The sequence below is a fragment of the Mixophyes fleayi genome, chromosome 10 (assembly GCF_038048845.1).
Source record: "Mixophyes fleayi isolate aMixFle1 chromosome 10, aMixFle1.hap1, whole genome shotgun sequence".
NCBI classification, from domain to species: Eukaryota; Metazoa; Chordata; class Amphibia; order Anura; family Limnodynastidae; genus Mixophyes; species Mixophyes fleayi.
Genome location: NC_134411.1, coordinates 5,378,247 through 5,392,460, shown reverse-complemented (window position 1 = coordinate 5,392,460; position 14,214 = coordinate 5,378,247). Strand labels below are relative to the sequence as shown.

Below are 14,214 nucleotides of genomic sequence, written 5' to 3'. Positions count from 1 at the left end.
AAAAATTCACTCCACAATTTAATTGGTTTGTTCCCGAGTAAACCAATACCAAAGGAGTTTGTGTGAAAAAAAAGTGTACCCTCTTCAAATATATCATTTTACACATAAGGGCAAAATGAACAATCATCCAATTTCATAAATCTAAGTGACAAATAATAACAGATTTTACGCAGTCATTATTTGTTCAACAGAAAATAAGCTACCATGTGTTAAAAAGGAAGTACACCATTACTGATTCCATATCAACAAAGATGATAATTTAAGTCAAGTGTGCTTCATTATTTGATCATTAGTAATACTACTGATTCGACATAAAATCTTCATATGTACCATCTGTAGCATTCAGCACATCAAGGACAAAAGACATCTGCGGGGATCTAAGACCAGGTAAGCTAAGATTGTTTCGCTCAATAGTCTGGAAAGTGCTGGAAGACCATTTCCAAATTTAAAGTTTTACAATGAGAAAGCTTATTTATCCAACTTCCAATGTTCGCAGGAGTGGACAGCATCGTGGCTTAGTGGTTAGCACTTTTGCCTCACAGCACTGAGGTCATGAGCTCGATTCCCGACCTTGGCCTTATCTGTTTCGAATCTATATGTTCTCCCAGTGCTTGCGTGGGTTTCCTCCGGGCGCTCCAGTTTCCTCCCACAATCAAAGAACATACTAGTAGGTTAATTGGCTGCTATCAAAATTGATCCTAGTCTGTGTGTGTTAGGGAATTTAGACTGTAAGCTTTATTGGGGCAGGGACTGATGTGAGTTCTCTGTACAGTGCCGCGGAATTAGTGGCGCTATATAAATAAATGAAGATGATTAAATTCACCCAAAAATCTTACTGTATGATGCACCGAGAAATCACAAAGAACTCAAAAGCTACATTCAGGGATCTACAGACCACTGTCCATACCGTAAGTTTTAAGGTTCATGAATCTGAGGGCACTAAGGCCGTCACCAAGTACACCAGCGCCAAGTAACTAATTACTCCATTATAATAATTACCCCATACTCCCCTTCCCCTATCCTCCATTCCTCCCTCTCTTCCCCGTGTCTCTCTGTCTGTCTACCACACCCCTTAGATTGTACGCTCCTTTGAGCAGGGTCACCTCTCCTCCTGTCTTCACCACTGTTAACTCTGCTCTCCAGCAACCTTGCCCTCCTCCTCGAGGACCCTCTTCCCCCCCCCCATCCCCTCCCGCTCCCTCCTCTCCCCCCTGGGGGTCACCCTATCATCCGTGCCCTCCCTCTTGGGCTCCGTCGTATGCACACCTTCCCCTCTCCCCTCCCCTGCTGTGCTTTGAGCTCACGGAGTTACTGTGCTTATTGTTTACTGTACTGTGCTGTCTCTCCGCGTATTGTAATTTCGTTTGTCCCTGTACGGCGCTACGGACACCTAGTGGCGCCTTATAAATAAAAATTAATAATAATAATAATGAATTTACCATCAACAAAATACCATACAAGTATGTTTTTTTATTGAAAGAGTAGCCAATAGAAAGCCTCTTCTCTCAAAAACACAAAATAATGAAGTACAGCCCGGGTTTCCACAATGAACGACACTTCTGAAAAAAGTCCTCTGGAAAAAAAAGTCCTTCTAGATCTGCCCCTGCTTTGGACTCATCTGACCAAATCAGGGGCAGATCTCAATTTTTTTTTTCTTTCATCAGTGGACTGCCTGCGGCTGTACACTATGGGCTAGATTTACTAAGCTGCGGGTTTGAAAAAGTGGGGATGTTGCCTATAGCAACCAATCAGATTCAAGCTTTCATTTTGTAGAAAGCACTAAATAAATGAAAGCTTGAATCTGATTGGTTGCTATAGGCAACATCCCCACTTTTTCAAACCCACAGCTTAGTAAATCTAGCCCTATGTGTTGCAGGTCCGTCTCGGCAGACAGAGTGTGCTGTCTGGCTGCTCTGATTGTGTCTGAAACATGATCATAATGGCCGGGAAGAATTCCTTCTCCCCTTGTCTGGACCAAAGTGGAATTGTCTGGTCTTAATGCACAAACACAGTGTCAAACACAGTGTGTATCACCAAAAGAATCTCATACCAACCTTCAATCACAGTGCTGAAGACCTGGATGCCTTGCCATCATTGAGTCCATCATAAACTCCTCCTTATAACAGAGTATTCTAGAGGGAAAGGTGAGGACACCCGTTCAACAACTAAAGCTCGATTAAAATTGGACGCAGCAGCAGGATTAATGATCCTAAGCACACCAGAAAACCTACAACATTGAGATGCTCTGGTAGGAACTTAAGGGAGGTATGCATCAAAAAATTCCCTAAAACATCAATGAACAGAAGCAGTGTTGTAAGGAGGAGTAGGTCAAAAGTCCTAAAAAAAATATCACATACAGTCCTATTCTTACTCAAGATGCAACCAAAACTCTTATTCATTGTCATATTAACTCATACCTCAACTTCTGCAATATTATATATAATGTTACATTGCATTCAACTAACCCATCTATCCATGTTTCAGTCCATCCTAAATCGAATGGAAAGAGCTGCACCCATTTGCAAATACCCATATATTCTCCCTCACACCCTTAGGTCTGACTCCTGTGCTTCACTTCCTCTCTGATAACCACCTGCAACTCACCAATGGAATTCCCTACAACATCCGATCACTCTCTCCTTACCTTCAACTCTTTAAACGCTTTCTGAAAACCCACCTCTTCATCAGAGGCCACACTACTCCCACCGGTAATGGCCGCAATTCAACCAGGCCATTTATCCAAGTCCTGTCAAAATACAGTGGATTCTGACAAAGATAAATGGTTATCATTCAGAAAGTGGTTAAATAAATCATGCAGCTGAACGCATTTGAAAAGTGAAGGACTTTGTATGTTAACCAGAGTACTACTACATCTAATAAGCACTTTTTGCGCAAAAAAATAAATAAATCTTCTACAGCATATGATGTTACACTAGAACCTAGAAAGGTGATAGAAAAATGGGTATTTGTCAGGGGCCTCACAAGAAGCCTTTGGTCCCACACATGACCTTCACCCCCCACCCCCCAAAAAGATATTACATTTAAAGATTGCAGCATAATTATGCAGTGTCCCTACATTCCAAACAGTGAAATAAAGCAAAGAATGCAATATACACACAAGCAGAACCAGTCCTTGACCAAAGCACTAAGTGGCAAGACATGTTGGGAGCCAGGCCTGAAAAAGCACTCCTCTGTGGCATTCCTTTGTACAAGCATGAGGTCTTCAGGGCCCACACCCTCCAGTACAGAGGAGTGATGTCCCAGGAGAATGCCCACACCATGTAAGTAGAAGAGGTATGACATCAATTTCAAAAATCACATTTCTGAAAATGAAACCATCCTTTAAACTACTGCATAAGCCCTTGGCCCACCACTCTGCCTTGAATAATATGTACCACCTTTCTACAACTTCCAGGTAACTTCAAGCTCAATGGTCCTCAAATATGTAGCTTTATTTAAAGAAGAATAGCCACAAAGTCCAGCAACATTACTTTTTTTGTTTAACTACATAATATCATGTGCACAGACATGAGAGAGAGCATATTATTCATAGTGTGGTTATGCAATATGATTTTTATTATTTTTTTTGCTACAAATGAATCTGTTTATAAGTGCGGCTAGAAAGGACCAACCTCTCCTGAGAGACTTAGGTTGTTTGGAGGATTTTTTAACATGGATTTAAATAAATTGTGAAGATTACAATACTAAAGGCTTCATATTAATTGGTAATGTTTTACTTTAGTGCAGATGGTTCGTATCAATGTTATGGTAGCTTACGTTTCATTTAAAGTGCTTTACATAAATTTGAAGACTTTGACAAGGGTTCTTTTAGTTAACATGAAACATTGTCAACTTTGAAAAACATTTCCAGGGACACTTTGATAGTAGGATGATGCATTTAGTTGCACTAGAATTATTAACTATGTCATTTTCACAACTGATCATAGTTATAGTCACATATATTTGACATTTAAATACTTATTTAATCCATATTAAATTGCAAAGCCAGATAATAAAAATATACACAGTGAGAACTGCATCTTATATACTGAATATGTGAAATGGGACAGTGGGTCAACTCTTGACACACAGGGACATATCCAGGAAAATATTTTAAATCTGGAAATGTCTATAGGAATTAGAGACAGTAACTATGGGCCTAATTCATTAAAATTTACCTCCCACTCCAATGCAACATGGTTTTCCCAAAGTGAAAAGTTGTTTTTTGGGTTTTTTTGCTTTAAAAAAAAAAAAAACAACTTTTCACTTTGGGAAAACCATGTTGCATTGGAGTGGGAGGTAAATTTAAAATGTCGGGACAGGTTTATATTTGGGGTAGGGCATGTCCTAGATCAACTTTAAATTTCAGTGTGAAAATAAAGCTATCAAGTATTTCTGTGCTATATGACAAAACAGCCAGTATTTTACTTATGTGCAAAATAATAAACTAAAATGCACCCCTTGCATTGTAACATGGTTTTGTCCAGAAGAAAACTTACTCATTTGTTTTACTTTCCTTAATGAATCAGGCCCTATATGTTTTACATTAATCTGAAGTGTTACATATTAAATTGTGAATATGCATGGTTCTCCTTAATCAATCTTGGGGGGAGGGGGTGCAGCTGGCAGAGAAACCCATGTTTTGATTATCATAGGGTCCAAAATAACATAGGATAATAAAAGTGCTTTTTCAAGATAATCATTATGCTACACTATTGTTTTTAGAATGTCCACTTACTATTTTACCAGTTGATTGTACTGTTTTCGCAGATAAGCAAAAGCTTGAACTTTTGTCTTTACCGAAAGTGCCACTATATAAGGTAATCCCAAAAGGTATAACAGTATTGTTTCATCCCTCTATCAAGAGTACTATAAACCCCATTGGGCTAATGAGAGTATTTGTTTCCAGGATGAGACAGTCTGTAATACAAGTTGATGGTTGAATAATTTCACGGTCTCTTAGTACTGCAATATGAAGTTCGCAAGTGGAACTGACAGTCTTTGTTTCCAATTATTTGTACATATTTACCACTATTTTGAAACCTGAGTTACATTACTGTGTAACCGCTGAACGCGGATCTTGTTGGTGAACCTCCACCACACAACCACGTTGCAATCACCACAACACAAAAAGCGCTGTATAGGGGCAGTAATCAGAAAACCTGCGCTGGCTCAATACCAACCTGTAGCTTTCCGGTAATTCCTGCAGCGCGATGGGTAAGGCACAGGGCGGGGAAAGCGGACTTGTCAGTTACATGGGCGCGCAGGGAAATGTAGTTCTGCACAGAAGATTTCACTCAGTACTTGACATTACTAAGCATACACGTAAACTACAAGTACCAGGTAACTTAGCGCGCCTCAAGCGCAAAGTTCCTCGAATGTGTAGCTTGATTTACTTTCTTTTATTAAACAATGCACAGATCATTGTCGTAAAAAAAATATCACGGCCTAAAAGACAAGTCAGCTTCACATTTTTCTAATTAAGATTGGTCGAATATAAACCTTATTGGACTGGGTGGGATTTATGTAATGCAGCAATGCCTAATATGTCATGCGCATATTTTAAATCTCCATACTTCTTTATGTAGCCTGGATCCCAGTATATTTGCCATACTGCAATATTATTGTTTGTGTTTTAAAGTTGTGTGTAGCTACAATAAACGTATCTTGTGTAAACAGCTTTTGTTCGTTGTGTGATATACTAATAAAGTTTGATTTGTAACAAAAAAGCAGTATCATACGGGCGGCTCCTGGAAGCGAGAATGGTGCGCATGCGTAGTGATGCTCACACTGAGCCAGAGCTTTTCGCTCGCCTCTAGGTCTGCCTCTTCCTTTCATGGTCACGCCCAGTTCTATCATTTCTGGAGGATCGATTAAACCACGCCCTAAGCCGTAGACCCGCCCTCCACAGGCGTCGCCCCTCCGCTGCGTCATTGTGTCGGTGTCGTGCTCGGTCGCTCGGTGACAGGAGAAGGACAGAGAAACGCACGTATATATTATATGTTTATTACTTCTCTATCTATTGTTCGCCTTTATATTTGCATTATATTGTATGTTTAGCCGCAGCTGTACGGATCCTACGGCCTCTTTGTAAGACATGATGTGTAGGCTTAATTTTATTCAGGATTTTCAACCCACATTTATCGTCATTAATAGGTCATAGTGTGTGCTTATATGTTACTTGAATTTTATATAAGGCCTACTGATAATAAATATATATATATATATATATATATATATATATATATATATATATATATAATCTATCTGCCAGCCTGTGTCATTTCTGTAAATAATTGAAGACACAATACCTTGTGGTTGTGCATACATATGCTGTAATAGCTTATCAGGATTGCACATCCTTATCTCCCTCTCTTGCAATGTGTGTACTGAGTCAAAGGGGATAGACAACACTCAGACATGGAGTGTAATAAACTGGTACAAGCAGACAGAGGTTTACAAGATCCAATGTATTGAACAAGAATAGGTTCTAGCAGAGCTTGTCGTTCATGTTTTGCCCAAAATTGGAATGCCAGAAATCTGTAATTGAGAAAAGCAAGGATGGCACAAACTTTAACCTGTACTATATTGTCCGCAAAATAAGAGCTGTGCGTGCTGTAAGTAAATAAGATAATAAATATATTTTTATATATATATTATGAGAGATATAGATATTACATATGCATAAGTATTGTCACAAAATCTGACCCATATCTATTTTTTTGTTTGGATTAATGGAAATGTTTAAGCCTTTACATATATATTTATGCATGCGCATACTCAAATATACATGTGTTCTCCAAATTCAGTGATTTCCAGCAACATGGCTGAAACCAGTGGACATCAATCTTGCCATATATCTTCATCGCTTGGAGAGAAGGGTGGGAGCTGTGCAGGTAGATTTACTTACATATTAACATTGCATTATCTGTTTTTGAGTTTGTTGTTGCTATATTTAAACACATGTCATTTTCTCTTTCCTTCGATTGGGTTACCCCGGACAGTGGGACATTGAGTGCAGTATGGAGTAAGGCCACTTTAAACTTAAACATTTATACTGTAGCTCCTCCCCTTCCACCTCCACACTCTGTGCCTGCCGGAGCAATCACCAATTTTTTCTTTTTAATTGCCCTTAGAGTGGGGGACATTTTAGCAGCTGCTATAGCAGCTTTTATTTCTTTGTTCTCTTTAAATGCCACGCAGCAGTGATTGATTAACCACTCCAGCAGATACCCGACTGCAACGATGAGATCAACCTCATCGTTGGATTGCTTCGGGAAGACTGGTCACTGCCAACGCAGGTAGTGACCAGGGGTCCGGTGGAGTGACTGCAGAGGGCAGTCGCTGCAACACTGCGCATTGAAGAGTGGTTCAAGGGTTAGATGCCAAGTTGAGCCTTTGCTCCCTAAAGGTTCAGACATCTGCTCTTTCGGTTGTTTTTTTTAAAGAAGATTGGCTTTATTGCCAGATGTGTCCTGCAAGTCTCCTCTTTTTATTGTCTGATTCTAGGGTGTCCTTTCAGAGGACTCGTGATATTGGCAAGACAGAAAGTCTTTTCATCTTGTATGAGGCCCATAAGAAAGGTTGGCCAGCGTCTAAGATATATATTGCAAGATGGATTACGTTTGTAATCCATCAGGGGAGCAGGGCAATCAGTTCCAGAAATTATCAGGGCTCATTCTGCCAGGTTGGTGGGGGCCTCTTCGGTGGCACAACATGGGCCCTCAGCTAAGAAGCTGCGTCGGGCAGCTTCCTGGTCTTCTATTCCCAAATTTAGGACATTTTATAGGTTTAATGTGTTTACATCTAAGGATACCAGTTTTGGTAGGAAGGTGCTTTGCTCCACCTCTAGTGACTGTAAAACACACCTATAGGGTTAGCTTGGGAATATCCCCATTGTCTGGGGTCACGCAATAGGAGGAAAGAGAAAATAAGATTTTATACTTATGCTAAATCCTTTTCTCTTAGTCCATTGGGCGTACTGGTTGGCCCCACCCTTTTACGCTTTTGTTCTCCTTGTTTTTGTGTTTCTCTTACTCTGTCCTGTGGGGCTTAGTTAAAAAAATAACTGGTGATTGCTATGGCAGGCGTGGGGGAAGGGGTGGAGCTACAGTATGAATGTTGAAATGTAAAGTGCCCTTGCTCCTGCCTGCACTCAACACTCCAATGTCCAGTGTCCCCCAATGGGCTAAGAGAAAAACATAAGTATAAAATCTTATTTTAAGACACAGTGGGGCATATTCAATTAGGGTTCCGGTCTGCGGTAACGCGCGTTACCGTGGAAAGTGCACACTATTGCTGGTAATACGGTACCGCAATAACGCAGATTTTCGTACGCAACCCTGTGGGCTGCGAACGAAAATCCACGTTATTGCGGTACCGTGGATTAAGTTCGTGGCCCGTTCCGGCGCGATCTCGCGAACCGGAATCGTAATTGAATATGCCCCAGTGAATACTAGACAATTGTTTGACACCTTATGACTATCTCTGTTAGGACCTTGATATTTAATGAATAAACTCCTAGATTGTAATAGATCAAATGTACTTTGCTCATTTCACTGAGGTATCTTTACCAGATATGTTTATATTGATGTGGGTGAAGAAACACACCAAAACATTGATTAACGTTCCATGACGTGTTGGGTGTGAATCATCTGCAATGCCTTTATATAAGCATTGTCAGTATGCATATATGTTGACTGTAGACCTAATCGTCAAATCAACATTTCTTCTCACATATTTCCATTTTATTGTTTTTAAAGGCAGCTTTTCTGAAATAGAAGTAACAGATTATGTCTTGTAAAATGTGCAATGTGGTACATTTATCTGATGAATGTTATATTGATGTTCTTAATTCTTTGATGTTCCCTGAATCAACCAGATAAACGCATACCACTTTGCAAATCTGACCATTACTAGTTTATTCAATCATAGTTTTTCACAACACATATGGGTATATGTTTACAATCTTCAGGCCTTCAATTTATATTTATTAAATTGTACATGTATTTGCTCCGCCCAATGAAAAACATGGTTTAATCACTTGGTTAAGAAACATTGACATAGGGCAGGAATGCTGCTCATGCACAATTATGTAGACGCACACATTTCTGGGTTAAAAAATAATATAATCTGCAGCATAATATTATAATTTTGCAATTAAATGAGTGGTTATCTGAAATGCTATCTTTGGATACAGGCAGAAACTGCAGTAAAGTTGGTTTCTCAAGGAAAAGTGCTTTGGTTAGCTTGATTTAAAAAAAAAAAAAAAGGTACACACACAATCTCCACCTTTAGTAAGCCATTCATGCTCATAAATAGTTTGGTGATGCAGGAACAATCGATGCAGCGCGTTGAATATCAATTACCAAAGTTCTACATTAGCCATAAAAAGTGTTTGAACGTGGTTTTCAATTGTAGGTCATAAAAAAATTAGATACCAAAAAGCGTGAATCCAATGCTTCAAGAGACAAGTGTGTGTATGTAGGGGTATCAAAATATAGTTAGCGACTAATTTTCCCTTTTATGTAATTGAAGCAGGACAAGTCTCTAGCTAAACAGACCTGGATTTTTTTTTTAAACTCGTTATTTAAAGAGGAAACAGCAGAATGAATACAAACATTATATTAAACAAAATAATATCAATGTACAAGATGTCTCCTCTTAGTTTTATGCCTTATATCAATGCAGACCTGGAATTTTATGCATCCATTCTTTTATCCGTGCCAGAAGAGTGGATGGATTGAAATTTGCAGCTGTAGCAATATTTCTTTGCCAGAAACCACCTACATATTATTTTAACAATATTTCTTATGTATTTGTGTAATCTTGGAAATTCTAAAAGAATGTTCCCAGGGTTGTTTGTATGTGTCTGTGGTACGTTCTAGCTGTTTATGTGCGGAGTGTGTGTAATAGATATATAGATATATTATAAAGTGATTGTTGAACACACAGCAATCATATTAATACTAACCAGCATTCCATATGAATATCTTTTACACAGTGATCAGTGATCCCTTTTCCCACATGGTGTGACTATTGCATTCAGCTTAACGCTTGGTCGTACCACAGACACATACTAATTACCGAGGGTATGCAGCCTTAATATATGTTTCCTATTTTGTATCCTCGCCAAGTAAATCATGTTTTGAGAATATCCAGAACCAATCGGATGAAATTACTGAGCATCCCTGTATTGATTGGCCCTTTACTTTCTGACTCTTCATTGTCTTGTATACACAATTAAATCCATTTCTCTCCTGTCCTTTGAAACCTATATTGGTGCTAGAAAGTTTGTGAACCCTTTAGAAATTTCTAAATGTGACCTTAAATGTGTTCAGATCTAAGTCATAAGACCTAAGTCATACAAAATGGTTAACGAGAACTCCGTAAATCAAATAAGACACCCAACGCTATTTTTTTCTCTTTCATTTATGACTTTGGTGCAGTGGTCACTTTCTTTTCCAATATTGAGTGTTTTCTACATATGTTAAAGCATCTTCATACGTTTTTTGCATTTGAGGTATTTCGTCGCTATTCCCTTGGTGTTTTGCATCTTATCATTTGCTTTACCGTATCATGACTATTTTGTATTATTTACATTTTTGTTTCGCTTTGGCATTCACTCCCTCTTATGATATGATCCTAGCCCTTCCCTTATTTAATCTTACAGCAAACATATAAGCTGTTATACATTTTCTTCAGTAGTAAATTTTCAGAATATGAATAAAAGCAATTCCGCACAAACCTACTCACAAACTGGTACAGTGAGTGTACTAAAAGCAAAAATAATGAAAATAAAGGCTTTTTATAAGCAATGCTGGATATATGAAAGGAGTCCTCAGTAACAGGAAACATTGACCGTATTTAACATACACAATAAAACAAATGTGTTTATGCATACAATTTTTTTCACATTTAAAGATCACTCAAAACAAAATATTTAGTTTATTTCGAAGGTGAAGGACTGTGTATAAGTATATATAATGTGTGTGTGCGTATATAATAAAAAATAAATAATATATATATATATATATATATATATATACACACATACACACACACACGTTAACCCGTACATGATACTCATGTATTCTAGTCAAATCAAGCTACTTAAGGTGTTAAAAAGGTTCTTGTCGTGCATTTGGGCCATAGCCCAGGCCTCCTCAGGGGAAGAGCGTTACTTCCCGAAGTAAGCGCCCTTTTTTAACGTAGTTTTGTCCACATGTCACCACCTCATCATTCTTCTCCATCACCTCATCCTTCATTTTCATCGCCACATCTATCCAGATGTCTATCCAGACACAGGGATCTCTCTCAGCGGTCCTGAGTATCACACTCCTCTCACTCTGTCACCCCCGGCAACCACCAACCACTCCCCACTGTCACCCCCGGCAACCACCAACCACTCCCAACTGTCACCCCCGGAATCCACCAACCACTCCCAACTGTCACTTCTCCTTCAAGAAATATATATATATTTTTTTTAAAATCTTTCTAAACCCTTTTAACAATTAACAAATTAAATTAACAAATTAAAAACTTCTTAGTATACCAAATTTCAGCCCTTTCTGAGTTGTTTTTTTTCCCACACACACTAAGAATTTAGTAGGTCAGGGTATAACTCCGCCTAGCAGGTGGCGCTGCAGCTTGGTGTTGTTTTTTTTTCCACACAGACAGACTAACACACGCCACTAGGCATTTATATTATAGATAATATATTATACACTCAAATTATAACGAAAGCATACCTAGCTTTGATGATTTATTGGCTGGTCCGCCAGGGTCTACAATAGCTTTTATGGTGCCAACCATCTTAGTTTACTGCTCAGGTTGTTTCAAACTGTATTGATGCCCATCCCATGTGAATTATATGTGCACCCCTTAGGCCTATTATGGACTAAGCTTAGAAGGGATGCTGTACGGAAGCTATTGTAGATCCAGCAAACTGAATCCACAGTGTTTATTTTAATACATGATGCAGTTACAATAAATGGTTTAAAGCTCACACATCAACTAATTATAGACTTATTTAATAGTAGTTATAAATGCAAATTAGCCTTATAAATGCAAATAAAAAAAAAATATATCTGAATGGATTTTAGAGATAGGAATCCACTTTCCAGTTAATTTGAATGTCGTAAAAATACAGAATGACTTTATGGGTCAACATTTTTGTCGCCAAAATAATGGCTTTAATTGGTGGCAAGTTACAGTTTTAAAATGTCATTGTTGTTCATTTTATTCTTTGAAACACTTATGGTCTCAAATTATCTTTTATTTGGGTTGTCAGATTCAGTGTTTTGGAAGCCAGCTGTTTCAATCTTTAAGAATCTCTTATATTCACACCTTCCTGTCTCACAACATAAATCATGTACTCATTTATTTGCTCTTTTACTAATGAAACAGACTTCTAAATAGTCTTGTCCTACTGTATAGCACTTGGTCTCCCCCACTTTTGAATTGTTGCTCTTCTGCATAGCATGATTATTAAAAGAGGTTATTAGGTTTGTTTTTTCATTCTGTTGTATAGTATTAAAAGGATTGAACTTTACAGGTTGTTTCTTTTAGGGTTTTTGGGATGTAATTTGTCTTTTGAGTATGCTGTTTAGTATGTTCTTGCAGTAGAAGCAAAGCTGATACATGGAGGGACATCAGGGATAGCACTAGTGCAGTAGATTCCAAACCTTTTCAGTTCAAGGCACCTGTAGGGTCTCCAAAATTTTTTCAAGCCACCCCTAAGCCAAAATAATTACCAAGAAGTCCCCCGCCTTGTTTACCACTGGCACAGGCATCCCTGTGAGATCTCCAAGGCACCCCGTTTGGGAACCACTACACTAGTGCAACAATCTTCTCTTTCCGGAAATCGGAAGTATCCATTGGCATAGGTGTATAAATCTAATGGGACAGTTAACCATAGACCAAATTGAAACGTTTCAGAGGATACATAAACACCGCTTCTTTAACGTATATGGGGCAGTTGCCACATTTATACATTGATTTATTTTCTTATCTGACGGTGTCGCAGTTTGCTGTCTGTAGAACATTTTCTTTATCTTTTACCACAGTAAAAGTTTATTACTACTGACTAGAAAGTGCTGTATACGTTTCTCATTTCATTTTTTTAATTTTTTTTAGATTTTACCATAAATGTCTTTAAGCAATACTGCTCCCTCTTGTTTGTTTCCTGTACAACACCCGTACATTGGCAACTTACTTTTATCTTATTACCACTTTTGTACTTATTCTATATCTGTATTCTGGATATAGGAGTGGGGAGAGGGCAACATATACTGTAGTTTGTCCTGTGAATATTTAAAGATGACGATCGTCTCATTTCTTAACATGGCTGTTTGGTTAGAGCATCTGTAGAATAGTTATGGGCAGCAAAGTAACGCAGTCACCACCTCCTTAATGCCCATTGGTTAGGTAGCTGTAGTCAGAGCCGTAACTTAGAATTCTGGTGCCCTGGGCGAGAAAGACAAATGCTGCCCCCCTACCCCTCCATTTTAACCAAATTAACCTAAAATATTCCTACATTGCGCCCCCCTTCAGTGTTGCGCCCTGGGCGGTCGCCCCTGTCGCACAGCCCTAGTTACGGCCCTGGCTGTAGTCATAAGTGACCTTCCTGAAGTGCTTTCCAGGGCAATGTGTTGGTGCATTAGTAAGCAGGAGGAGATTAGTTAGAACCGATTCTGTTCCTGGTGGATACATTGTCAATACATAAGCCCCTTAGGTTAGTGGTGGACAACAGGCTGTAAGCCTTCACCTGAGGTTCCAGCTCCATCTTTCTTTATTGTCAGATTTGTTTGTTATAGCTTGTAACACTTGTTTAAAATGCCTGTTGATATGTTTTTGCAGATATTTGTCTTTCCTTGATTAAATGTATTGGTTTAGCTAACTACTGAGATTAAGGGCAATGTGCGGCCCTTTTGAAGGTTGGTGTTTTACGGTGCACATGGCTGCCGTAGGCTGTCCAAATAGACTTACATTCTTTAGGAATGCTTTCACCACACACATTTTGTATATTGTGGTCAGGGCACAATTTATTTAATATTATAGTGTTTAATAAATATTCAGATTAAAGTTGATTATACACTATAACCTAAGTTCTGCAATGTTGTAATTATTTGTGTTTTAGGGCATGATTTTGATTTTTTTGTTTTTTTGCTGCAAAGAATCCCTGATTTTGTAAATAATTTGATTGTATTTTTA

The 14,214-nt window shown here is 38.5% G+C and overlaps 2 protein-coding genes across 5 annotated transcripts in view; one reads left to right on the top strand and one right to left on the bottom strand.

Annotated features, from left to right (window-relative positions):
• The window catches only part of ATL3 (atlastin GTPase 3), a 30,135-nt gene extending 24,848 nt beyond the window's left edge, over window positions 1-5,287 (bottom strand). The window contains exon 1 of one of the 3 annotated variants that reach the window (XM_075187724.1): window positions 5,184-5,287. The gene's annotated coding sequence lies outside the window, so the exon portion shown is untranslated. Of the gene's footprint in view, window positions 1-2,054; window positions 2,120-5,183 lie in introns of those variants that run through there. The other 2 variants (XM_075187727.1, XM_075187726.1) reach the window with 2 other exon arrangements.
• A 579-nt stretch (window positions 5,288-5,866) lies between these two features.
• Window positions 5,867-14,214, top strand: part of RTN3 (reticulon 3) — a 30,566-nt gene continuing 22,218 nt past the window's right edge. Inside the window, exons 1-2 of one of the 2 annotated variants that reach the window (XM_075187721.1) lie at window positions 5,867-5,989; window positions 6,810-6,896. In XM_075187721.1, coding sequence (XP_075043822.1) covers window positions 6,824-6,896 — 73 coding nt within the window. In that variant the 5' untranslated portion in view covers window positions 5,867-5,989; window positions 6,810-6,823. The remainder of the gene's footprint in view (window positions 5,990-6,809; window positions 6,897-14,214) is intronic. The other variant, XM_075187722.1, reaches the window with a different exon arrangement.